The 25,657-nt window shown below is 49.3% G+C and overlaps 1 protein-coding gene and 1 long non-coding RNA gene across 5 annotated transcripts; one reads left to right on the forward strand and one right to left on the reverse strand.

The window, feature by feature from the left end:
- Positions 1-371: 371 nt before the first annotated feature.
- On the forward strand, positions 372-17,455 carry gpr68 (G protein-coupled receptor 68). 4 transcript variants are annotated; one of them, XM_080870059.1, is made up of 7 exons: positions 372-11,166; positions 12,512-12,736; positions 12,843-12,992; positions 14,111-14,244; positions 14,343-14,565; positions 15,019-15,199; positions 15,281-17,455. In XM_080870059.1, exons 2-7 carry the CDS (start codon positions 12,635-12,637, stop codon positions 15,706-15,708), a joined length of 1,218 nt encoding a protein of 405 aa, XP_080726185.1. In that variant the 5' UTR covers positions 372-11,166; positions 12,512-12,634; the 3' UTR covers positions 15,709-17,455. The 4 variants fall into 4 exon arrangements, with proteins under 4 accessions (XP_080726185.1, XP_080726187.1, XP_080726186.1 ...); XM_080870061.1 differs by having other exon boundaries at positions 372-10,404; XM_080870060.1 differs by having other exon boundaries at positions 372-661.
- A 2,130-nt stretch (positions 17,456-19,585) lies between these two features.
- On the reverse strand, positions 19,586-20,506 carry LOC308389919. The gene is made up of 3 exons (XR_013970365.1): positions 20,314-20,506; positions 20,111-20,228; positions 19,586-19,979 (listed from the first exon to the last, which is right to left on the reverse strand). It is a non-coding gene; the product is annotated as an uncharacterized lncRNA (long non-coding RNA).
- Positions 20,507-25,657: the final 5,151 nt, after the last annotated feature.

Raw genomic sequence — 25,657 nt, forward strand, 5'->3', positions numbered from 1 at the left:
CCATCAGACGCCTGAATCACTTCCTGTTTCCTTTTTCCTCGAGCATAGTGTGTGTGTGGAGATCTGACCGGTGGAGGTCCTCATCGAAGCCACGATGAAAACTTCCAGAAGAAAAATATCTGTCCTTCTGCAGGGGAGGAGCTCCAATGATATCAGATGATATCAGAAGTCGTGCTCAGGATGGCGCTCACTTTGTCTTCATTGGATTTGCCTTTGTTCATGTTTCCTTGGTCTGAACTCCAAAACAGAATAAACTCAGCTAACACAATAAAATGTAAACATTTCTATTTTATTCTATTGTTTTTTTTCTTAAGAATTGTTCCTTTTCTTTCTTCCCTCTGAAAATGTGTTATTCTATAGTCCCCCCCCCCCCCCCCCCCCCCCCAGCCCCACTTCCCAGCACTTTATTTATTTATTTATTAATTAATTTCATTTCATGAATCTCCGCCAGGAGGGGCCGACTCCCCCTGAGGTCTGCTGATGCCGACTGTGTGCAGCAGAGCTGTGGACTGTGTGGACACTTTCATATGTTCCCACTCGGATATCATAAAGACCGTGTGTGTGTGTGTGTGTGTGTGTCAGAGTGAGATTGTGTGTGTGGGCAGGCAGGAGGCAGAGCAGCAGCGCTTGCAGAGACATTCAGAGCGGAGCTGCAGAGCCGGTAAGACCGTGTCCTTACTGAAACCCTGAAAGTGTGTTTGTGTGTGAGCGGGCTCGTGCTGTTGGATGCAGATCATTTCTCTGGCTGGTCTGAAGCTGTGAGTTATTAATTATTGATCAGTTATTAATTGGTTTTGGCGTGTGTTATTCTTCCTGCTGGATGGAGCGTGGAGCTCGTTCATGTAATATTCAGAGAGCACGTGCGTGCAGGATGATTAACAGCGGTGAGCACGCGGGTCGTTTCCAGCTGGAGCGCCATAAAGGCACAGACTACGTCACATCACCTGTGGAGGGAATACCTGGGTCTCAGTCACGTCACTGTGATGTCCCACAACACCTGAAGGCACCGCTGTCGTTCCTAATGAGCAGTGAGGTGTTGGAGGATCGCCACCTCCACCGCTCAGCACAGCTGACTCTCAGGTGTGAGTGACGCAGCAGGCAGGTGCCCACAGCAGGATTAGTTTACAGTTCACATATAGTCCTGCTGGGGTCTGAATCAGGAGTCCCGATGTTGGTGGTGCCGGGTTATCCTGGGAGCTTCCCGGCTGTAGTCAGGATGTGCGGTAAATGATGCATGGGTTCAGTCTGTGGTGGTTTCGGGTAGGCTCGCAGGAAATCTGGCACGCAGGGCGGCTTCTCTCTCCCACTCAGAGCCTGTGTCCTTTCAGCTGCTCGATCAGAGGCTGAGTTAGTATTCGGGGGGCGTCGGGGTCCCGCGGGGGCAGCAGCAGGCCTGAAGAGCGTTCAGCTGCAGAGGCTGAGCTCAGGTGTGGAGCGTTATTAAAGCAGCGTGCAGGACGTGAGGCCATGATGCACATTAATAATGTATTTGTTGCAGACCCCCGGGGCCTGAAAGCTTCGAGCTCACAGTGGGAACCTGCTCGCTGTGGATTCAATTACAGGCAGGCGGTGTGGACATGACACTTGGCTCTGAGTGGGCCCACCCCACTCTGATCAGTTTAGCTAACCGAAGGTCTGTGAAGGTTCTCGGCCATCCAGGTCATCGTGGAGAGTTGTGAGAGCCCGTTAAGGCGTCTGGGAAGGATCTCAGAGCTGGATTACACCCACTCACATCTCAGTAAGTCACATGATACGGTGGAGCAACATCTCACAGTGGGTTCACCTGATTGTGACCCACACCCATCTTCACACCTTGGCTCGTGTGATAGGTAGAGGATCAATAGTGGGTCCACAGCCCTCTTGGGGACACTCCGGTCTGTTAGAACTGAAACGTCTTCATGGAAACTTTCAGAGCTCCTTAAACTAATCGTACATCAATGAGTCAAAGCATTGAAAGCCCCTCAGTCAGTCTCTGTGGGAGTCACACAGGTGGGACAGATCGACTGACCCTGATAGCCCACGGCTGATGCCACACCTGTGGCTGACGGACACAGCTGAGATACCATCATACGAATAGCGGGGAGCGGTTCAGAGCAGGGGAGTCTCAGGGAGGTGCTCGGCGGTGAGGACGGAGACGGACGCTGGGACTAACACTGCTGTCCAGCTTCGTCCACACTGGATTTATTTGGGTTTCTTTCTGGCTCCGACTGTGTCCGTGCCCTGAGGCAGCGAGCCGCCCACGTGCTGGTCGTGTCTCTGGGAAGAATCCCACTGGAACTTTCTGGCAGGCTGAAGCAGCCATGCGTCACACGCCAAATTACACGCGAGGGCAGTCAGGAGCTGCAGTTCCTCTGGTGTCCAGCAGGGACAGCACAAACATGTGAGAGGCTGACACTGCGCTGGGCGCACAGATAACCTCTGCCTACATTATGTATCTGCATTGTGTTCTTGGGGGCGTGGCCTGTGTTTTATCGTGGTGCTGATGTCGGTGCTTTTGTTGACATTACATAAACTGCACATTAGCACATTCACACCGCTCGCGTGTGCATTATTCATAACACGGGCATCCACCGACACTAAGAGCTGCCCGACGGAGGTGGAGGTGGGGACGGCCCTGCAGACAGCTGCTGCAAACTAACACGTCCTGTAATCTGAGAAGCTCCACCTGCAGTCCTTTCATGAACACAGATGATCTCCGTCTCCTGGAAAAATCTGCTCCACCCATCAGCAGCTAACACGGCCAGCTGCTAGATTCAAACCCAGGACCTTCTCCCTGTGAGGCAGAAATGCTGACCACCGCTCGCCTACACCTGCAGAAACATTTGACCCTGAGCTCAGTCTGACTTAAAGAAGAGCTCCGCCTCTTCCTGTAGAGGGAGTCCAGGCTGTCTGAGGCCTGCTGCTCCTCAGCGACCTCCACATGAATGCTGACAGTCTGAAGAATGACCTCTGACCTGAGGAAATCACCTCCTCATCTTCACTGTGAAGTTCTTCACCTCCAATCAGATTCCTGTATTCCTGTTGCCGCCTGTTCCTCAAACACGTCCCATTCGTGTACAGCGTGAACAGGAACCGGGGTTGAACTCTGCGAGGTGCAAACTGCTCAGAGACACGTTGTCATGACGAGCTGCAGCAGCCAATCAGCTGCTGATAAATACAGACGCCCCCACCCTCTCCTGTTTATCTCTAAGAATGCTCGAGCAGTAAGAAAAAGTCCGGCAGCGCCGCCTCTGCCACGCCACCCTTCCTGTCCGGCATCACCGGATCAGACCTCAGGGTTAAAGCGTTAGCGAACTGCGCTGTTCATGGCCGGTGCCACACAGCGAGCGCCATCAGCTCTCTAACTGCTTATCCCAGGTCATGGTGGGGGGGAGGCAGGACACACCTGCACACCTGCGTCGTGGCACAAAGACAGGAAACAGGTCTAAAAATGGCTCAGTCTGCTGGAGACTGGGGGAGGAGCCTAGGTGGAACAAATCACAGCAGCAGCGTCTCAGGACGCCGCGCACTGGCAACGGCCAGCTGCCACCTCCAAGGGGTTAATGATCGCTCCACTGGTTTCCATGACATCTGCTTCTGCTGCTTCCAGGTTCAGCATGTCAACCAAAGACCGTCTGTCGATCATCTTGGCTCAAAGTGAACTAAATGGTGAGCTTCAGTTGACACAAAGGAAAAGCTTTTATCTAGATCAAAGTTTAAACTCATAACTCAGACTGAACGCCGTGTTTCACCTGACCTCCACATTCCTCACATCCCAATTTGATCTAGGATCTGGGATAAAGATGTTCCACAGAGGACTTAAGTGGTCCTGTGGGTCGATGTGTCACTGTGGCATCACATTGGTCTGCTGGCTCCTTCCACACCAAGTACCAGACAGCATTGCGGCGTGCCGAGCTGTCGGCTGCGAGCAGCGCTGATGAGATTCAGACCGACGGCGTCTGCGCCCCACGGACACTCGAGTGGAAGCACTCATCGACAGCAGTGACATCACAGCACGCGTCAAATCCTTCCCCTCAGATGCTCTGCAGGGCGAACGCTTCAGGCGCCTGACTTATCTTTGAGTTCACGTGAAGGATGAAGGAATCTGATTACTTTATCGACAGCTCTGTGATGAACGAGTGATGAATCAGCTGATTCTGAAACAAGCCTACCGATGGAGACCAGAGCGCACGTAGGGATGCTCATACGTGCACGCCGATCTGCCGAGAGGACAGCAAATCAAAACAGCTGATTTATTTCCCGCTGGATGGAGCTGATTTCCCCGGAGGGAGGAGGCCATAGATTTCATATCTGCTGCAGCTTATTAAGTGCTTTTGTTTGGTTATGAATCATGATGTGTGTTTGTTTTCCACTAATACCGTGTGGAATTTTTAGTCCTGGAAACGTTTTTTAAGGAATGAGCAGAGTCAGCTGGTGCGGCTGTGTTCGAACTTCTCATGGTGCTCGTTCACGCTGCTCGCAGTGCTTCCTTGGACGGCAGCCTCAGAGGCTGCTTTTACGTAACTGCTGTTGTGTTTGCAGAGAGAGGAGAATGAACGAGTCCGAGGCCTGCTCCGGGCAGCAGAGCGAGCTCTGAAAAGCTCCGAGCGCCTCGGGGACTCGAGCATGAGCGTGGGGAAATGAACACTCGTCATTTGTGATGTTTAAATGTTCAGCTTTAACTTGACGGGTCGAAGCAGCTGAAGATACAAATCTGGACCAATCAGATCACAGCTGCTCTGACCTGTGATGTCACTCAGACCCAGCAGCTGCAGCTATGGCAGACATTTATCCATCAGTGGGACAAATTGATTGCTGGTCCTGATCAGCATTAATACTTAAAGCGTCTCCATGGAGACCGCAGAGTCCACATCGATCGCTGTCTCCATCCTCGCGCTGATTCGTTCACAGCCGCCGTGTTTATCAGAAGGTTTCCGGTGTGAGTGAGGAAGTGAAGCTGAGGGTCAGAATGGGTGGGAATCACACAGTCTGTTATCACGGTAACCGTCTCAGAGTCTGCACTACGAGCTGGGTAACGTGAGGGTTAACTCTGAGTTTCCTGTACCACGAAGGTGTATCACCATGGTAACTGATGGTGTCGCCCTCACCTGCTCCATCAGATTCTCCTTCCTGCCGCCGTAACAGGAACTTCATGTGATTTTCACTCAGCGCGGCTAACACACACACTCCCTCTGCTGTTGCACGTCCAGTCTGGGTTTAACATCTGCACAGTTGCACTCTGTCCTTTATAAACTCTGCTGTCGGGACATTTATCCATGTTTGTGATTGGTCAGAGGGTGGCAGCCCAGCCCCCGCTTCATAGTGGACTGAGGAGGAGAGGAGGAAAAATATCAGCGAGGGGCAGCCAATAACAGAGGAGGAAAGCTGATAAAGACAAGAAGTGCGAGGAAGTCCAATCACCAAAATAAAACAGGAAATAACATCACAGAATGAATTCCTTTTGATCGTTAATGAAACAGGTAATGGTTTAATCAGTGATCAGTTTATGATTAATGATGCTGCTGTTATATTCAAACTCAGGCAGGATCACGGCGGTCATCCTTATTAGGTTTGGTTCTGTGAGTTTTGTGATTCGAGTCTGAACCGTCTGATTCAGAAACAGCAGGAGAGGAGCAGGTGGGTTGCAAAGCAGCTTGCAGCTGTGGGTGGACTGAAGCAGTTTTACTAGAATGAGTTCTGAGTGTTTCTAACAGGATGTGTGGCTGAGCCTTCAGCTCATGTGGGGCTGCTCCTCCTCTGAGCTTCATGAAAACTTGGAACAAAAAAACCAATATCCATCCATCTTCTTCTGCTTTATCCGAGGCCGGGTCGCGGGGGCAGCAGCCTAAGCAGAGAAGCCCAGACCTCCCTCTCCCCAGCCACCTCCTCCAGCTTATCCGGGGGAACACCAAGGCGTTCCCAGGCCAGCCGAGAGATGTAATCTCTCCAGCGTGTCCTGGGTCTGCCCCGGGGCCTCCTCCCGGTGGGACATGCCCGGAACACCTCACCCAGGAACACGCCAAGGAGGCATCCTTGTCAGCTGCCCAAACCACCTCAGCTGGCTCCTTTCGATGTGGAGCAGCAGCAGCTCTACTCTGAGCCCCTCCCGGATGGCTGAACTACTCACCCTATCTCTAAGAGAGAGGCCAGCCACCCTCCGGAGGAAACTCATTTCCACCGCAGCTGAACAAAAAAACTTTTATTTTGAAATTTCAAACCTTTTATTTTGAAGTGTTTCAGCTTTGGTGGCTTACATAACCCTGGTGACTCGTGGAGAAAAATGAGATTTGTTCCCAGTGAGAAGCCAGTGGGGTTACTGTACCTGAGGCTGTTGTATCTGTCGACGCACTGAAGCACAGCAGGGTTTTTGAGCTGCAACCAGCTGAGTTTGTGTTTCCTCGCGAAGGCTGCATTCCACTAACCCAGAAAAAGATTTAGTATGTCCCAAATAGTATGTCAGAAACAGCCAAAAATATCACGACGTCCGACTGCATCTGGCCACATTTTGCAGTCTCTGGACTTTTTTTTGTCTCTCTGACCCAAAGTCCTTAGCTCGCCGTGAGATACGGCAGAGAGACGGGACCACAGTGACGCCGCACGCGCTTGAAATCGTTAACTTTTAATGATGAACACAGACTGTGCTGCGACAGCAGTCACGGTTTGACTGCACGCAACGTTTTCAGACTGTACGACATTCTGAATTTGGAGGAAAACGCAAGCAGTCGTGACCGCCAGGTGAATGCATCAGAGAGGGAGGAGCATCGTCCTGACACGCTAACTCAGCACTGTCACCTCACATCAAGGTTCGTGGTTCAAATCTCCTGATCAGCTGCACATGCTCCCTGTGGTTCTACCTGGTTCCAGTGACTGGGCGTGGCTGACACTGGGACGGAGGTTTTAAGTGTCAGTGCAAACGGTCTTTTATTGTGAAACTCTGCACGTACAGGTACAGCTCATACGTTCATCCACAGGAAACACAATGAGAAGGTTTTGACTGGATACTTCCTGCCCCCTGCTGATGTTACATCACAGCTTAATAATATCAAACATGTTTATAACAATGAGCTCAGAGTGTGAGTAAAAAGCTTTAAACATCTCTGATACTGAAGCTCCACATCCTCCCTCTTCTGTATACAGTCTGTGGTTTCTGAGTAAGATTAACCGGGATGATTTTACGCCTGATGAGTCTGACTTCACCGTCTTCTGGATTTCTGTGAGACTTTAATGTGTTTAACTCGGGATTAACTCTTTAAACTAGCTCAGAGTCCACTTTAACCATTTAACCTCATTTTTAATAGTTCATGTGCAGACCGACGTCCGGCATGGGAACAGCTGTGCTTCGTGGCGAGCAGTCGTGTCACAGCAGCTTCACATGAATCTGCCCCGTGAAGCGAGCAGCACTGCAGGCGCATCGATGTGAGCTCACACGCCGCTGTGCGCTGACAGAACTTCTCACGATGGGCTAAAGCAAACACAAACATCCTGTGATTTGGAGGAAATGTGTTTATGTCACAGTTATTAGCCGTCCTGTTTATTATGCATCGTTAACGTGCTTATTTTACAAACCCGTCTCAGCCAATCAGAGCCGACGATGACGAGGATGAGCTCTGTGGCACAGCACTCTGAGGATGAAGCAAACACTGACAGGACGCTCGCGGGGTCTAATTTACCACTTCCTGCTGCCGCCATGGTTACCACCATCAGGTGACTGATCACAGAGTCATCTGTTACCATGGTGATCTCGGCGTGGATGTGTTCCTGCAGTTTTAACCCCGAGTCGGTGCTCGGTGAAGCTCTCTGGTCAAATGGTTCGTCTCTGACACGCTGAGCCTGCTGGCGAGGGTTTGAATTTGAGTTGGTGACCAATCAGAGCAGTGTGTGTGGCGGGAAACCGTCAGCTGTCTGTGAGCTGAGAGGAAAAAGGTGACCCGTGCAGGTGCCGCTCGCGTATCAGACGGCCTTCTCAGTGTTCGGATGGAGCATGCAGGATAGCTGCGTGTGTCTCAAAGCTCGGCTCGGCTCGACTCTCCGGGAATGTTGTGCACATCCGGCTGTTCCTTAATCTGACTGATTTAAACCGGAGAGGACGGATGTAGCGAGATGATAGCCGTGGTTTCAGAGTGCGGCCTGCTGCGGCTCTAAACGCTTTGCAGCGTGTTATTAAGGAGTCGCTGCAAAGACGCCGCCATGCCAAAGCTAACAGATATAGTTAGAGGTTACGCTGACTGTCACCATCGCTCCATTTAGACGCTCGCTCCGACCAGCACAAAAACAAGTCTTCCTTCACACGATGTGACCTTCAGCTCGGCGAGGAAACCCGGCCTCTGCTGCACACGAGACATAAAAACACCACTTCATATGGAGGGATAAACCTGAGACATGGAGGCTGACAACAAGCTGCACGCCTACAGCTCCTGCACACATAGGCGGATGTGCACACGTGTTTCATGGCATTATTTGAAAGGACTGAGTCACACTGACCCTTTGTTTTCACTGATGCTGTGCTTGACTGAGGTTTGCTGTCACTGCGGTGCATGGGGCACAGCAGCCCATCTCTGCAGGTTTGGAGGGTCTGTACGTAAAACCTCCGCTAGACACAACACAGTGAGCTGTGTCAAAGTCACCCACACTGGAGGACTGGAATATCTGTACTCCTAAAAACAACAACAAGCAGAGGAACTCGACGAGCAACAAAAGCTGAAGGCAGACCGACTTGAGTGACGGTCGCTGACTGAGGTGACCAACTCTGTCACGACTCTGACAAACAAACTGGCATAAAGCGGAGCGCTGCTGAGAGCAGGATTATGCTGGCTGAAGAACAGCAGTCGAATCCACCAGGACAATGAAGCAACTTTCCATCTAGAACATCAGAGACGAAGAAGTCAGGACTCTTTGCTGGTTTCTGTAGTTTAAAGAGCGGCTCGCAAAGGACGGGCCGAGGCAGAACCACAGCGAGTCCAGTGCAGACAAGACGTTTGTTGAACAGGAAGTTTGTGTTGATTCCATCTGAATCCGGGCTTCACGACAGGAAGCTGCATCTGTTCTCAGTCCTGAAGGCAGTGGAGCATTTCTACCACCCTGGAAACGCTGTCTCGCCTCTGCTCGCACAAACACCTTTTTCCTCTTTTTCTGAACCAGCTTCTGTTCTGGGTTCAAATCAACCTGAGCTCTGTTTTCCAAAGAGTACGTCACTCGAACTGCAACACGTTAACCAGGGAGAACTTCACAGGTTTACTTTCATCTGTGTGCCGTTCATGTCATCATAGCATGAAGCAGGACTGACGTGCGTTTCTCAACCATTAGAGATTTCACACAGTGACAGAGCCTGAGAACTGAGGAAGTATGAGCGGCCACACGGAGCGCCTGGATTAGCTCACCAATCAGATTTCATCAAACATTCGCAGAAACGTATCGAAACACGTCGCCCTTCTTAGCGTAGTGGTAAGACCACACAGCTTTGGAGTGGAAGTCGCAAGTTTGATTCCCTCCCAGTATCCAGTAAGGGTCCTGGCTAGGCCCACCAAGCCCTGACATGGCGCGGCTACATCTGCGGCCTGTCTGCAGCTCGGACACGACACATTTCACTGCATGTTGTGCTCTGTATGATTGTGTACGTGACCAATGAAGCTCGTTTCTTTCTTCTTTTCTCAGAGTCTGGCAGTAACCTCACTGGACACTCAGTTTAACGGGTTCTGGAATAAAAATATGCTCGGCGTGACTGCGGCGTGACCTCGCCGTGACCGCGGCGTGCTCAGTCAGTAGATCTATCAGTGTTTAAACAGGTGTTTCAGTAGACGATGAGCCTTTAATGAGGAGCTCTTGAGTCAGTGTCGCTGAGCTTTTTATTGAACTCGTTTGGACAGAAAAGTCCCACATCTGCATTAACACGTGGGCCGTTGGTTTCTTAGTATTTTGACACATCTGCGTCGTGGGTGGATATGAAACATGGAAACGCTGTCCCATCACAGTTACAGAAGAAAAGTTGACGTTTGGCACAAAGCCCTGCGGCGTGCAGGGGAAACCCGGTGTTGCTCATGTTTCCCGATATGGAGAAATTCAGATTTGAGAGGTGGGGGTCGGGCGGAGGTTTCAGGACGTGCCTGACGAGGTGAGAGAGGAGACTTTAAGGGGCCTCAGCACCCGGATGGCCTGAAACGCTGCAGCCATCGCCATCACATCCTGGGCCTCTGGAGTCAGCGATCATATTTGTGTTTGACTGGCTTTACTGCGTGTTAATAAAGGGGACCTGTCTTTGACTGCAGCCTCTTCTCACCCCCTCTGTTTATGTCTGAGGATGGGAGGAGTCTCCCTTCGAGTCCACTTCCTCCTGCCGGCTGATACGCACGCTCACAAATATCTGAGCACCCGGTGCCGCGGTTATTACTGAGACTGCAGGATGGAGAGGATGTAGCACGGCTGCCGAGGGTGAGACCGACGACAGAGGGGTGGTGGTGCGCTTTTAGTGTGACGAAAGACACCAGCCGTGGGTGTGTGGATGTCTGCAGGTTACTGTGAGGCTGTGATCAGCGTTTGTAAAAGCTTTGTTATAGTAGAGTCAGTGTAAGAGTACCCGTGTTATCATTGCAGACAGCAGCCAAAGAAACTGACCAGAGGAAGTAGTTTCTCAATGCAGTTATTTTTCTGCCGCGTGTCACGAGTGGCTCCTGCTCCGTGTGTGTGTGTGTGTGTGTGTGTGTGTGTGTGTGTGTGTGTGTGGGGCAAAGTGCTCCTGCGCAGTGTACCAGATGCACAGAGAAAAGTTGTCGTACCATAGGCAAGAGGAGTGTGTGTGTGTGTGTGAGGGAGAGAGAGAGAGTGTGTGTGTGTGTGTGTGTGTGTGTGTGTGTGTGTGTGTGTGTAAAACCAGCAGACATGTTCAGGCAGATGAAGTTTGTCAGTGTGAACACATGAAGGTTGATTCGGAGCGAGTCCACTGCAGCGAGCAGCAGATCCTGGGGTTCGTCGTCTGTAAGAATAAAGCATATCGTGGTTGTTGTGATGCTGCGCGGCTCTGTTGGCGGTCGTTTGTCAGCGGTGACTCGGGGCTGATGTCTCTGCTGATGTTTCAGACTCCAGCCAGCAGCACAGCAGACACAGCGACACATCTCACAGGTGTCACGATGTGAAGCACAAAGGATTTTGGGCAGTTTGGGCTGATCTCAGGTGTTCAGGACGTTTGCTCCACAGGTGAGGAGCCTAAAAACTGAAAGCTGGGTCGCTGTGTGTTGTCTGAGCTGTGGGGGCACAGATTTCATCTCATCGCTGCTTTGTAAAAGGATTTTAAATCTGTGGTGTGAGGACGTGCAGAGATCTGAGAGGACGACCGAGCAGTTCAGGTGTTTGTCTCAGTGAACTCGTCTCTTTCTTTAAGACAGTCAAAAATCCTTGTTACGATTTTCTGACTGCGGTCGTTCCAATGAAGCTGAGGCCTGTGTTCACGTTAGCTTCTGTGTACGAACCCAGGACAGAGACAACATGCTGAGAAACGTTTTTCCAGCACCACACAAGCTTTAAATAATAATAATACATGTGAAACAGCATCAGTGTGTTTTTAGATTTAACACCAGCCCACACCTGCAGGCAGTCCCCCGCCAACCTCATGTCATGAGTGGGATTAAGTCTGAGAACCCACGCAGACACAGAGAGAGAGGCCGGGGGATTCAAACTAGGAACCACGTCACTGTGAGATGTCAGCGCTAACCGCAGAGAAACAGGCTGTTTTTACTGTGCGACGTGCCACACCACAACAGGAAGTCGCTGCTGGAGGACAGTTTTAACGTCTCTGTCCCAAATTACAGATGCTGATTCAGGCCGAGGAAGGGAACGTTTCAGACGCTGGGCTTCAAGTTTCTCACATATTCATTTCAAACAGCTGCAGAAAAACAGAGGATGCAACTTTAAAAATGAGAAAATGTTGGTTTGAGATGATGTGACGCAGAACCATGTCTTCATATCTGTGCACAGATTACTCATCATTTCAGCATTAGATAAGGGAAAACAGCAAAAGATACAAACAGGAAGTTCCCAGAGCAACGTGCTCGTCGTCCGATGCTCTCATGACTCTTGTCAGAGGAGCAGCACTGAGTGCGCTCACAGAAATGCTTCAGAAAGTCTCGTGGGTCAGCACGGGCTGGCGTTTTAAATTATTGGCTACATGTTGCACATTTCCAGGTACCCTACAGGAGCGCATCAGCGCGGCGCTCTGGGTGCAAACTGAGGACTGTAGAGCTGCTCAGTGTCTCCACCTGCTGGATTTCAAACCTGAGCTCAGCCTGTAACCAAGCTAGCTGTCAGGTTTGGACAGGAAGTCTGCGCGTTCCAACCGCACATCACAATCTATTTCAGCCTGAGGGCTGCACCTCAGAGGGTTAGCGTGCGTGTGGATGACCTGAGAAAATGTCTGTGGGATTAACATCACACATTCAATTTAAAGACAGAAACGAGATCATATTTACTTCTTTAACCTCTCTCTGCTCACCTGCAGGGGGGTGTGTCTAATCTGGACTAAGCTACACTGTCTCCTCTTCCACAGAGCAAACCGTCCAATTAGAGGCCCAATGAGACAAGAGCGGGTTAATCCACCCCACAGTGCGCCGAGCAGCACGCGTGCTCTGGACAGATGAACGAGTCAGGGTGAAACAGTGTGAGCGGCAGTATGATGGTGATCAACAAGTCTGAAGAAGACATGAGCAACTGCAGCATCAACCATGGGATCCACCAGCACGTGTTCTCCTGCGTCTATATCCTGGTGCTCATGGTGAGTGATGGAAGTATCTTAGCTTTTCGGAAGTATTTCCCGAGTGCTGATAAACGGTGCTCCAGGATCTCCATGTGCTGGATGGTGAATGATCTTGTGTTTGTAGGTTGGTGTTCCTGCCAACGTGTACTCGCTATACCACGCTGCCCTTCAGCTGAAGCAGAGGAACGAGCTGGGCGTTTACCTGATGAACCTCACTGTGTCTGACCTACTATACCTGGCGTCTCTGCCTTTCTGGCTCCAGTACTTCTTTCAGGTAACATAGAGACGTCCTCTCCGCTCGCTCTTCCCTCGGCGGTTCTTCACGGTGCGTCTGAGGCGCTCTGGTTTCAGTCAAAGTGTCGGTGTCATCACAGACAGTTAGCACAGCACCGTGGTGTCGTCCGCCCACCACAGTGGAAGGCTGTGGTTGGAGCTCGACTTCAGGTTCAGTGCCATTAAAAGTGCCACAAGCTGCAGTTCCTCTAGGATCCACCGGGGGCTCCAGCAGTGAGTCAGTCCCACAGACTCCCACAGTTAAACGTTCCTGCAGAAATAAACATGTTTACATCCTGATGCACAAACTGTTTGGTCTCTGTAGATCATTTCCTCCTTTATAACAGCTGTACGAGGGAGGATGTGTTTGTCACTCACATTAAGGCTTAAAGTTTGCATTTTAGGGGCGTGGCCTCTCTGAGTGACAGGTGGATGCTGACACAGGTGGCTGTAGCTGCTAGCTGCCTGCTAGCTTCACCTGAACCGGACCGTGTTTGTGCTGTTGGAGCCTTTTGGTCCCTTTTAATGGTAAATGGTAAAATGGTAAATGGCCTGCATTTGTATAGTGCTTTTCTAGTCCATAGGACCCCAAAGCGCTTTACACTACATTCAGTCATTCACCCATTCACACACACATTCACACACTGGCGATGGCAAGCTACATTGTAGCCACAGCTGCCCTGGGGCGCACTGACAGAGGCGAGGCTGCCGGACACAGGCGCCACCGGGCCCTCTGACCACCACCAGTAGGCAAACACGGGGTTAGTATCTTGCCCAAGGACATTTGGCATGCAGCCAGGATGCAGCCTGGGATCGAACCACCGACCTTCTGATTAGTGGCTGACCTGCTCTGCCACCTGAGCTACAGCCATGACATCATGTGACCAAAAACATGGCTGCTGTGATGTCACTGTGCTAACAGATCTCTCTAACGTCGTCCCGCTAACAGAGTCATGTGACCTGTGGCCGTGTTAAAGCTCTGCTTGGATTAAGTTGGTGTTAGGTGGAGGTGAACTGGGCCATTATTAGCAGTCTCCTGCCCTGACAGTGTGCGCGGGTGGAGTTCCTCCACCTGCCTGTCCTATTTGATCCACCTTCAGTCTGCTGTTGCTGTTTCAGGACGATGATTGGCGTCACCGAGAATGGCTGTGTCAGATGTGTGGTTTCCTGCTCTACGAGAACATCTACATCAGTATCGGCTTTCTGTGCTGCATCAGTCTGGATCGCTATCTGGCTGTGGTCCATCCTTTGAGGTAAGACGGTCTCCCGTCGTTTCGTCCTTCGTGGCTGAGATCAGGACGTCTTTGGGTTTATGAAGAAGTAAAATCACCACGACGCGTTCTGCCCGCAGGTTCACGGCTCTGCGCTCCATGAAAGCAGCGTCCGTCATCAGCGCCATCATCTGGCTGAAGGAGATCGCGGTGGGCGTGTTTTTCTTTCACCATAAGGAGCTCAGCAAAGATCCCAGTAACCACTCGCTGTGCTTCGAGCACTACCCCATGAAGTCGTGGGAACGTCCAATCAACTACTACCGCATCAGCATCGGCTTCATGTTCCCGCTGGCCATTCTGTTGGTACGGTAACGGCTTTACACGTTCTTTGTATGTTTCAGGATTTCTGCGTTGGTCTTAAAGAAGTGTAGAGAACGAGAGCTGGTTATGGTCAGGAAGCCACGCGTCTCCTGGCTCGGTGCCACAGCCATGAGTCCGCCGCTCTGGGTTAATCCCACATCTTCACGATGTTCTCAGTTATTTCATATTTGTAGTTAATTTGTTGTTCAACATTTTCAGCTGCTCACCATATACGATGACCTTATTTGGTTATTCAAACGCTTCCTTTTCTCGATGTCACGGTTTTTTAACTCTTCGCTTCACTGTTGAGAATAAATGTTGTTCATGTTTTTCTGATGAATCTATCCACGGCGCTGGTTTAAAGTATAAATCCCTGAAAACTGGAGTCAAACACTATAAATGTAGACGAGTACCTGATTCTCCTGTAACCCCGGCGCCTTGTTTTGTCTCGGTTAGATTAGCTACCTGTGGGTCCTGCGAGCGGTGGGCCGGAGCGCGGGAACGCAGCCGGATCAGAAGATGAGGATCAGGCAGTTAGTCAGCAGCACCATCCTCATCTTCCTCGTCTGCTTCTCGCCCTACCACGTCTTCCTGCTGGTGCGCACGCTGCTGGAGGAGGAATGCAGCTTCATCGAAGGTACCGTTTCACTCGCAGGAAGCCGTCCGATAAATAAAGATGGTGCCGTAATACTGTGGTGACACGGTTCTTGTTTTTCAGCCATATTTAACTACTACCACCTGTCCCTGCTGCTGACCACCCTGAACTGCGTGGCCGACCCAGTCCTCTACTGTTTCGTCAGCGAAAGCGCCCGCCGCGGCCTCTACAGAGTTGTCTTCAGACCTGTCGCCAGGATACTCTGCTGCTGCCGTCGCCGTGGCAATGCCAGTCCCGCCAGTCCGGCTAACGACTCCCACGAGGTTGCCACGGACGAGAACAATGGCCAGCCGAACGTGACGCTGCTCACGCACAGCAATACGCTGAACAACGGCCAAATGGACGCCGCCTGCAGAAACACGAGTTTAATCACACGGATGCACGAAGAAAGCGTCAAAGCACGAGTCACAGAGAATAACACCTTGGAAATGTGTGTGACAGAGAAGCAGAAACAAAACCCCGACAGGACGGAGGGACGTGGGCAGAAATGAAATGATCAGCACGCCTCTGGGTACCAATGACCCGCCTGCACGATGAGGGCGGGCTGTACTCCGTGGGGGCGTGTCTGTGCTGATGCAACAGCCCAGCCTGAGGGAGGTCAGGGTGGATCTGAGGTCTGCAGACTGAAAGCCCCCGTTACCCCTCTGTGGCGTCTGACACGGCGCAACATGGCTGACAAAACGCACACGAGGAGTTCTGAAATACTGCAGAGTGTCACGGCATCACGTCTAATAAGACTTCATCATGTTAGACACACATTCGCGTCTAATAACTCGCCTGAAAGGCTCCGTGTGGCAGCGATGAGGTTCCTGTCAAACAGTGAAACAGGAAGCAGACGTGGAAGAAATAAACCGAACGCTTTCACCGCAGCGCCGGAACAAACAACAGGACTTCCTGCACTTTGATTTAAAGAACCACACGTAACATGAAGGGACGCAGGAAGACCCGACAGAACATTAGAAACGGTTATTGATCAGTGATCAGATTTGACCCATCGATTGGCTCCAGGACGATTTTGACTTATCGAAGCAAATTCTTTAAAACAAGTTGAGACTTTGTGACCCCTAACCTTTGGTGACCTGTTAGAAAGTGTTTCCAGAGTTCTTGTTATCCTAATAAAACGTAGTTTATTATGACGCTGAGTCACACCGATGTTCCTCGCTGTCAGATAAAGTGCAGAGGATTCAGATTCAGGACAAATCTGTCTCTACTTGAAGCAGAGCTGATAACAAACCTCATCGTTGGCATCAGTAGACTTCAGTTATTGATAATGTGAACCTCACAGATTCCTTCATGTTTAAAGGCAGCAGGGTTTATGTTAGCATGAGGAGCTTCAGACGATGCAGCGCCTGTCCGCGGTGCTTCTCTGAAACAACAGCTGTTTGCATGTCGATCCACGTGCTGCACGACCTGACACAGTCTGCCGACCAAACTATGACATCGCATTGCACTGATCACGGGTCAGTATTAGAAACATGTAGGACCAACATGGCTGCACCCACCTTATTGACAATGAAAGGTCAGGGGGCGGGATTTGGGACGAGGTCCACGAGAAGGTGACCGTGAGCGGGCGATTAGCCAAATTTCAGTCAGGTAACTTTTATTCTGGAAGCGTTTGGCCGACGTGCGGCAGTCAGACCGCCTCCCATCTGTGAAAAACACGACTCACAGTGTTCTCTTCATTTTACTTTTAAAAAGAAAACTGTTAGTTTACACACACACAGACGCACACACACCGGTCACAGCATGTCTTCATAGCCTCCCTTTGAGCCCATTTCAGCACTTTAACGCTGAGGAAAGAGACTCACTCTGGGGTCTGGATGTTGCTCTCTGCATGCATGGAAATGCCTCCAAGTCTGAATACGTACATAGTAAGAATCTGTGTGTTGACTCTGTGTGTCTATAGATCTGTGTGCTGTAACCTGCACGTAACATGAAAGTGACAGAATATTTTTATAAAGCTTTAAACTGACCACTAAACAGAAACGGTGTGTGTCTGTGTGTGTGTGTGTGTGTGTGTGTGTGTCTGTGTCTGTGTGTGTCTGTGTGTGTCTGTGTGTGTGTGTGTGTGTGTGTGTGTGTGTGTGTGTGTGTCTGTGTGTGTGTTTTCAGGCCTGTGGTGAGTGATGCAGCTTCCTGACTCTGAGCAGATATGGAAACGATGTAAACATTAACTTGTTACACTGTTTAATATATGAACACATCTCAGTGAAATGTTTCACCTCACAATAAATAACCAATCACAAACAGAATCCCCCGTTTTCTCAGTTTGAGTCTTTTGCCTTTCACATCAGTTATCATGACGCCAATCACCCTCCTAAAACCAAACCCCACCCCCCCCACACACACATGTAGATATGTCAGTTATGTTTGCAAAAAAAAAAAGGGGGGGGGGGGATAGAACATTATATATAATATATACATTAGGTGAATGTGCAGTAGTAGCATTTATGCAGCGAGCAGGTGAATTCTGTACATCAAGTGAATAAATAAGAATAAACAATCTGAACATATTTAACATTAAAGGAATTTGAAATGTACTCATGTTAGACACACAGTCTGGAAGAGAGTCCTGTCTCAGTCACTTATGGATGGTAAATGGCCTGTATTTATATAGCGCTTTACTAGTCCCTAAGGACCCCAAAGCGCTTTACATATCCAGTCATCCACCCATTCACACACTGGTGATGGCAAGCTACATTGTAGCCACAGCCACCCTGGGGCGCACTGACAGAGGCGAGGCTGCCGGACACTGGCGCCACCGGGCCCTCTGACCACCACCAGTAGGCAACAGGTGAAGTGTCTTGCCCAAGGACACAACGACCGAGACTGTCCAAGCCGGGGCTCGAACCGGCAACCTTCCGATTACAAGGCGAACTCCTAACTCTTGAGCCACGATGGATGGTGTGTGTGTGTGTGTGTGTGTGGGGGGGGGGGATAGCAGCTCCCCCTGAGTCTCCCCGTCCTTGCCTGGATGATGAGGAACCTTCTACCTGATTGCAGAAGTTGGAACAGTTTGTTGCTCAACAGCGATGAGCAAGTAATAAACCTCAAATATTAAAACACAGCACTGACATATACAGCACGGCTCAGGCCAAACGAGTCCACAGACGCACTCAAAGGTCCTTCCATAGTTTAGAAACTGCAGCCTCTGTTTAGTTTTCAGTCTAGAACGAGGAACCGCCAACGGGTCTGTGTCAGAAGCCGTCGGTGACCTGCACGACTCGAGCCTGAGAGCTCATGCACAGACGGAGAAACAGGTCACGAGGCCAGTGACAGGACATCATCAGCAGCCTCGCAGCAGCATTTTGGAGCGTTCACAGGCCATCTGAAGACGACTTACCGAGGCCACAGCACGAAACAAAGGCATCAAAAAGCACTTCTCTTTCCAGCTTGGACGTCGTTGTAAATGCAACACCTACATTTCTGACAAGTGAGAGATGATTAGCAGCCATCCAGATGTTTTTGGCATCAGTACCACAGGACATCATCTGCAGCAGTGATATGAGATGCCCGTAAAGATGCTGGAGATGTGTTTGTGTGATAGTAAATACAGAGTCAGGATCTACAGTCTCTGCTTCTTCATTGCTGCAGCTCTTTGTGGCCAGCCGGACATCGAGGAGCCGCCTGGTAAGACTGTAATGTTGGAGAGATCCTGACGTGAAGGTTCACTTTGTTCCACAATAAACAGAAACTTCACCCAGGAGCAGTCTGCAAACGCTCCCAGCATTTTCCGGCATGACAGAGAAACGGAGGCCAGAATGAAAACCAAGTGATTCACTTTATCACACTTTAATGGAAAACCTCAGAAAACTCCGTTAATCCTAATCCCATCTGAAATCTGTGATCAGCTCGGAGCTCTGAGGCAGGAAACACGAGCAGGACTCACAGGTAACGAGGTGAAGACAAAAAGTAGACCCGAGGGGAAACACCTGGGTAACCATAGACAGGTGAAACGAAGCATGAAAAACAAGACATGGGGAGCAAAACTAAAAGACACGGAGAGTTCAGCTAAAACTAGTGATGGGCAGATTCCAGAGCTAATCCCAACATCACCTCTCTAATCCAATGGACGTAGGAAGGAGGGTTCGACGCCTTCCAGCTCACGACAGAGTGTTTTAACCTGACAGCCTGAGGTGTTCTTCAGTAAACTGGACTACCCGACTGAAGGACCCGAGGCCCTGCTGCACTTTTTCGGTAAGTTAAACGTGTTTGTAAGCTAATTCGTAACTACTAGTGATGGGCAGATGAAGCACTGAAGCTTTTCATCCAATTGGTTCACCCCAGCACAAAGCTTCTTGAAGCTTCATTTGCTCTAGTAGGACACCTACTGGACGTAAAAATATTAGTTGGCATGAATTTGAAGTGTGGCCTTTTGCACACAGCCTGTAAATGTCAACAACAAAAGGAGTGTGTAAAACATGTATATTGTAGTGATGGCAGCATACTTTGTATATTTATACTGGCAGTATGGAAAATGATCATTTACTGTGAGGTGAGGTGTGGTTGGGGTGTGGACAATGGTTGTGCTTTTGTAACGTTGAGGTATGGACAGCTACACACTGAGGCGTCAGTCCTGCCCATATTTTATTCAGTAAAAACTAAATTTTCACTGCTTTTATGGCCTTTTTAGTGGGGAGAACATAGCTAGGATTTAATGATTTAACAAATCTTTTAAATCCTTTGTCCTCCACAATGCTAAATGGCTGGGAGTCCTCAATCACCATGCTAACCAGGTCTTCATCTATTGGAGATTGTTCTCCTGAGGAAAGACAATAAAGACAAAGCACAAATATAAATATCACACACGTAACTTATAACAGCTGTATAATATTGTTATATCATTTAGTAACATTACTGCATGCTATATTATCATGGCATTTGATGGCTCACCTGGTCTTGCTCCACAATCGCTGTTCCCCTTATTCTCATGCAAAGCTCTGTAGTGCCTAAGCATGGATGAGGTGTTGCTGTTATATCCCAGCTCCCTGGCACATAGCAAACACTTCACCTTGTACAAAAGTAAAGCCGCTTAACATAAATTGTATTGCACCATCAGTATTATGAAAATACATCTTCTGTAGAAATTTACATACCTTGCTGGGAGTAATAAGATCACAATGTTCCCACACAGGGGAGGACATCCTCCTCTTCTTAGCTGGCTCCATTCTCTCCTAACTTTCTCTCCTCACTCTCATAAACCTCCAAACTCTCACTAACTGCAACTCTCCATTAAACACCTACATTTTGACTGAAGTCTGAGGGGTTTGTATCGCTGTCATAGCTCGCGGCAAAGTTCGAACCGCTTCATGAACCAGTCACGTGGTACAGCCGGGCAGCGAGGCTTCGGACGTCATCATTTTCAGCTCCTCCCATAAATGAAGCAAGCCTCGATACGCGCATCGCGGAAACGCCCCCTCCATTACTCGACACAAGCTTCGAAGCCTCGATACAGAACGTCACATCACTAGCTAAAACATCAAACTATGAAGCTGCGACTCTGCAGAGAAACTAGGATTTCAAAACATCAAGAACTGAACTGACTTGGTGCTAACCTCAGACTCTACCTCACACATTAAGATTATAAACTAAGGATTGAAAACGACAAAACACAGAGACCATTACACAGAGAAGGTCACATACCTGCTAATTAGCATGTCCCTGTCCTCATATCCCAGCCGGTCTCGGCAGATGGCCCCGCCCCTTCCTGAGCCTGATTCTGTTTGGAGTTTCTTCCTGTTGAAGGGGAGCTTTTCCTTCCCACTGTCACTGCAGTGCTTGCTCATAGGGGGCAGTAGGTCTTTATCTGACAATATAAAGTGCCTTAGGTGACTGTTGTTGTAGTTTGGTGCTGTATAAGTAAATTGAAATAATTAATGCTGAGGATCATCCAAAGAAAAAGCTGCTTTCAGGCTCTTCACTGCCACAAGGGGGCGCCACAGCAGGTCTGACTTGGCACAGTGTTGGTTTTGTGTCTCTGACTGAAAGTAAACATTCAGTTAGAAACGTTTAAATATGAGGAGACTGACCCACTGTGGTGATGATAACAGCTCCTTCCTGCCTCTCTGTGGTTTCTTTGGCCTCACTGTCCAAGGTGAGGAAGAGCCCGGTGCTGGCCTGCTTCATCATGTGAAGGTGGGTGGTGTTCTGCTGTGATGAAGCTGCAGATGGACTCTTTGAAGGATAAAGGGCTTGTTTGTGAGATGCAGCTCCTCCTTCGTTCAGACAGATCCAGCTGAAGTCGGCCTCAAACCCATCTTTGTTTACAGGTTTATCTAAACTGGCTGTCGAGCACGCTGATCAGCTGCTCACAAAACCAACAGAACGGGCAGGGAAAAAAAAGAAAAAAAATGCATATATCGATCACCTGGATCACCTGCTGAGAAAGAAAAAAGAAAACAAGCAGAAGAGAACAAGAGTAATAGAATAAACAACATCACAATGATATATGGGAATATGACAGTAAATACTAAATATTAAACATTATTGTGCAGCACGTAAGATCGACAGAACAGTTTGTGGGTGTGATCACCCGTGTGTACACCTGTGAGCATGGACGCGCTTGTTTTTTTTAAAAGGTTCCTTCATGTAATAATCTGCTAGAGGGTGTGGGGGGGCCACAGCTCCGTCCTCCAGGGCATGAAGCAGGTATGGAGGAGATCAAAACTCCAGACATCCGGAGGCCCTCAGAACACAAGAGACCAAGGAAGACCAACAGAGGGGCAGCCGCGCCACTGTCCCAGAAAGAGCTGAGGAGAGTCCCAGATGAGGGCTCACCCAGCAGCTGCGGAGCAGAAGCCAGGGGGAGTTGCAGTGACGCGCCCGTGAGCTCCGCCGGCAGCCTGCTGTGCCTGAGTGACCGAGCCCCAGGCCGAGAGGCCGGGGGCACCCCACCTCCGGAGTGGCCCGAGCGAGCCCCAGGCTCCAGGCCGCCAAGGAGTGAGCCGGTGTGTACCTGGACGCCCATCCCCAGACACAAAGAACCACCAACCCACCGACACCTGAGGGAGTCCGCCACTGGCAGGGGAAGTGGTGGTGGGGGGAGATAGACCTCCAAACCTTGGAGGGCCTGAGATGTCCCCAGGGAGGTGGCGTCTGATACCCAACCTGCTTCTTACTATCAAAGCGCTTCATAACCTCGCTCCTCCATATTTATCTGATCGCCTCCATACGTACTCGCCCCCTCATTCTGTCTGTTCCACCTGCTCGCCTGACTATCCTGGGACTCAGAGCCTTTAGTTGTTCTGCCCGAGACTTTGGATGCACTTCCACCAGATCTCCGGACCACAAACTCTCTACTTTTAAATCCTGTCTCAAAACCATTTATTTAGGATTGCATACTGTCTTAGACTGTCTTAGTCCATTTTTACCTTGCTCAGCTTTGATGCTTTCATGCTTGTGTTTTGTTTTGTTTTGTTTTACCTTATGTCTAAATCTTATTTTGCAATGTTTATTATATTTTATTGCTGCTATTGTTCTTGTGCTATCGTAAGGTGACCTTGAGGGTCTTAATGGCGCCTATAAATAACATGTATTATTATTATTGTTGTTGTTATTATAGAACTGGTCCTAACACTGAACCCTGTGGAACTCCGTAGTTAATCTCAGTGATTGACAGACTTGTCAATCACAAGCTAGCCCCGCCCTAATCCCCCCATTCTGACTCCAACAGGACCATCATGTCCAAAGGGAACTTCCTGTTTTATTCAGTCAGACCTGAGAGCAGCGACTGAGCCCATAAACTCATCAGGAATCGGCCCACTGGGCTCATTTCTCTCAGACTTCTATCTAATCAGACGTCAGAGGAGTCGCCCCCTGCTGGACATTAGAGAGAATGCAGGTAAGAAGCCTTTCTTCAGCCTGCAGTCTGACTAATCAGCTCTGTGACGTGTGGCGTGACCTCTCATGGAAAATCTTGTCTGCTCGGTGCATGGACAGTAAGAGGATCCCTGCTTTTCACAGGCGTCTGCAGCTCCTGCGCTCCCTGGGGAGCATTAATGATCCAAGCTTATCTCTGTAAGCTGATTAAAGCACTTGTTGACCTCATTAAGATGTGTCAGTCAGCTTGCTTACAGGTCTGATTTCTGCTGATTCCTTCTTTACCTTATCTTCTCATCAGCCCGCATCGACTCAGGTGCAGCCACTGAAAACGCCTCACCACACTCGTCATTATCTGGCTTTGAGGGCCGCCTCTCCTCCTGTGTTGTGGTGAGTTGTACATTCAGCAAGTGGCTGCAGAAATGCAGCTGCTCGAACACTAAACACAACCACGAGGCCGCTCAGCCATCACCATCACTGCAGGCCCGGACATATCCCCGTGTGCTCGTCCCGGCTGCAGAGGCCTCCGCAGTGGTGATTACAACTGTTCTTACCCAACAGGTGAAACACAGCTGCCACACAGGTACGTCACAGGCCCCAAAAGGTTTTTACCTACATCAGATATAGTGATGTCATCATGTTGCCTAGCAACGGAATAAAATGACCTGTTTTTTCCCTGTGAAGCAGTTGTTGTTTTCATTTCAGAGCCAGCAGCACGAACAGGCCGCGGCGTGGACACGTGAGTATTAATAACACGTGGACCCAAAGGACGCAGCACTGCCGGCGTTCTGATGCAGGCACCAGGATGTGTCGGACTTGTGTGACCCGGGCAGCACATTTTCCTCTGAGCGTGTTTAAAGGTGACTTCTGTAATCACGCAGCGCAGCGCTCCATCCTCCTCCACCTTCCTCGATACCATTTCCCCTCCAACTCAATCACGTCAGCGCGCCTCGCCTGCAGCTTTCTGCACATTTACAGAATCCAACATTCAATCAGGACATCATTCCCCCTCCAGTGGAAACGATCATATCTGAGCTTTGCTCTGATGCGTCACATGAAATGTACTTTCTACAGGCCTGAAAATAAAAACACAATAAAAGCAGAGGTGAATCACCAGGTGTTAACCGCTGAACGCCTCGTGCATCATATTAGAAACAGACAGTTTCTGTCTACATCATCAGAGTGATTCTGTTTCCCTCGAAAACCTAAAGAAACAGAAAAATTACATTTTAAGGAAAAAACTGCAGATGTAGCAAATCTGACACAATAAAATTCTGATATGTAGTTTTTATATTTGGAAAAGTAAAACAAATAGCGAAAAACAAATGATTTTATTTTGAATAAACTGTTTTCATGCACATTTATTAGTGCTTTGCTTACAGTGCGCTGAGGTAAACAGGCAGTAACTGTTTGATAAAGGTCTGTGCTATTCTGTCACGTTTAGTCCTGAGTGTACCTGCAGCACGGCTCAGTCGTGAAGCTGTAGGATAGAGGTGTGACGGTGTTTGGATCATTACACGACAGTGCTGACACAGACAACAGGCTGCTCCGCCCATCTCCACCCCCTTTGAGAAAACCTTCTGATTGGCTGCCCCTCACAAACAGCAGGTATGTAGATGTCAGCATGTCTGCTCTCTGGGGCGTCATACATGTCCCTCCGTTGGATAAGCAGAACATCAAACAAAAATGCTTTTCCTTTTTTTTTTTTTCTTTTTCTTTTACCAAGTGGATCATCATGGCCTTGCCATATTGGTCCATTTGATTGACCTTTATTATAATTATGAATTTATTTTATTTACAGTTGCTACAAACGGGACAGACATGACTGGGGGATAGGACAGGGAGAAAGAATGAAAGAAAGAGAGGGAGAGAAAGAAAACCAAAGGGGACAAGAGACGGTGAGAAGGGGGGGAAGAAAGAAAAAAAAACAAACAAACAAAAAAAACAACAACAACAAAAAAAAACAAAAAAACAACAACACCTGGGTCACCTGTATGGAGAAAAAAAACAGAAGAGAAAGCAAACAACAAAGAGCAACATAATAAAAAAAACGGCACCATCACAATAAACTAGCTAGCAGTAGATATCAGTAGATACTAAATAATAAACGATATTGTGCAGCACGCAAGATAGACAGCGCACAATGTGCTTTGAGGCAGCAGCCAAGAAAGCTGTAGTCCGCGTCTGTGAATACCCGTGTGTACACCTGTGTGCATACCGGTGTGGATCAGCATGCTTGTATTCCAAAGGTTTCTCCATGTAATGATCTGCTAGGGAGTGTGGGGAGCCACAGCCCCGTCCTCCAGGGTATGAAGCAGGTATGGAGGAGATCAAAACTCCAGACATCCAGAGGCCCCCAGAACACAAGAGACCAAGGAAGACCAACAGAGGGGCAGCCGCGCCACTGTCCCAGAAAGAGCTGAGGAGAGTCCCAGAAAAATGCTTTTCTTACTTTGAATTCAAATTAAATCTCTTCATCGAGTATCAGAGAATAAGAAACATCTCAGCGTCGCTCTGTTTCCAGTTTAGCATGTTAATAACAGCCAGAAAAGACTGACTCAGTGTTTTTAAGGCTGATGGAGCTCCTGCAAGTTTGGACAAACTCCAACCTACGGAGGAAAA

This window comes from Rhamphochromis sp. 'chilingali' (genome assembly GCF_963969265.1).
Source record: "Rhamphochromis sp. 'chilingali' genome assembly, chromosome: 21".
Lineage (NCBI taxonomy): Eukaryota > Metazoa > Chordata > Actinopteri > Cichliformes > Cichlidae > Rhamphochromis > Rhamphochromis sp. 'chilingali'.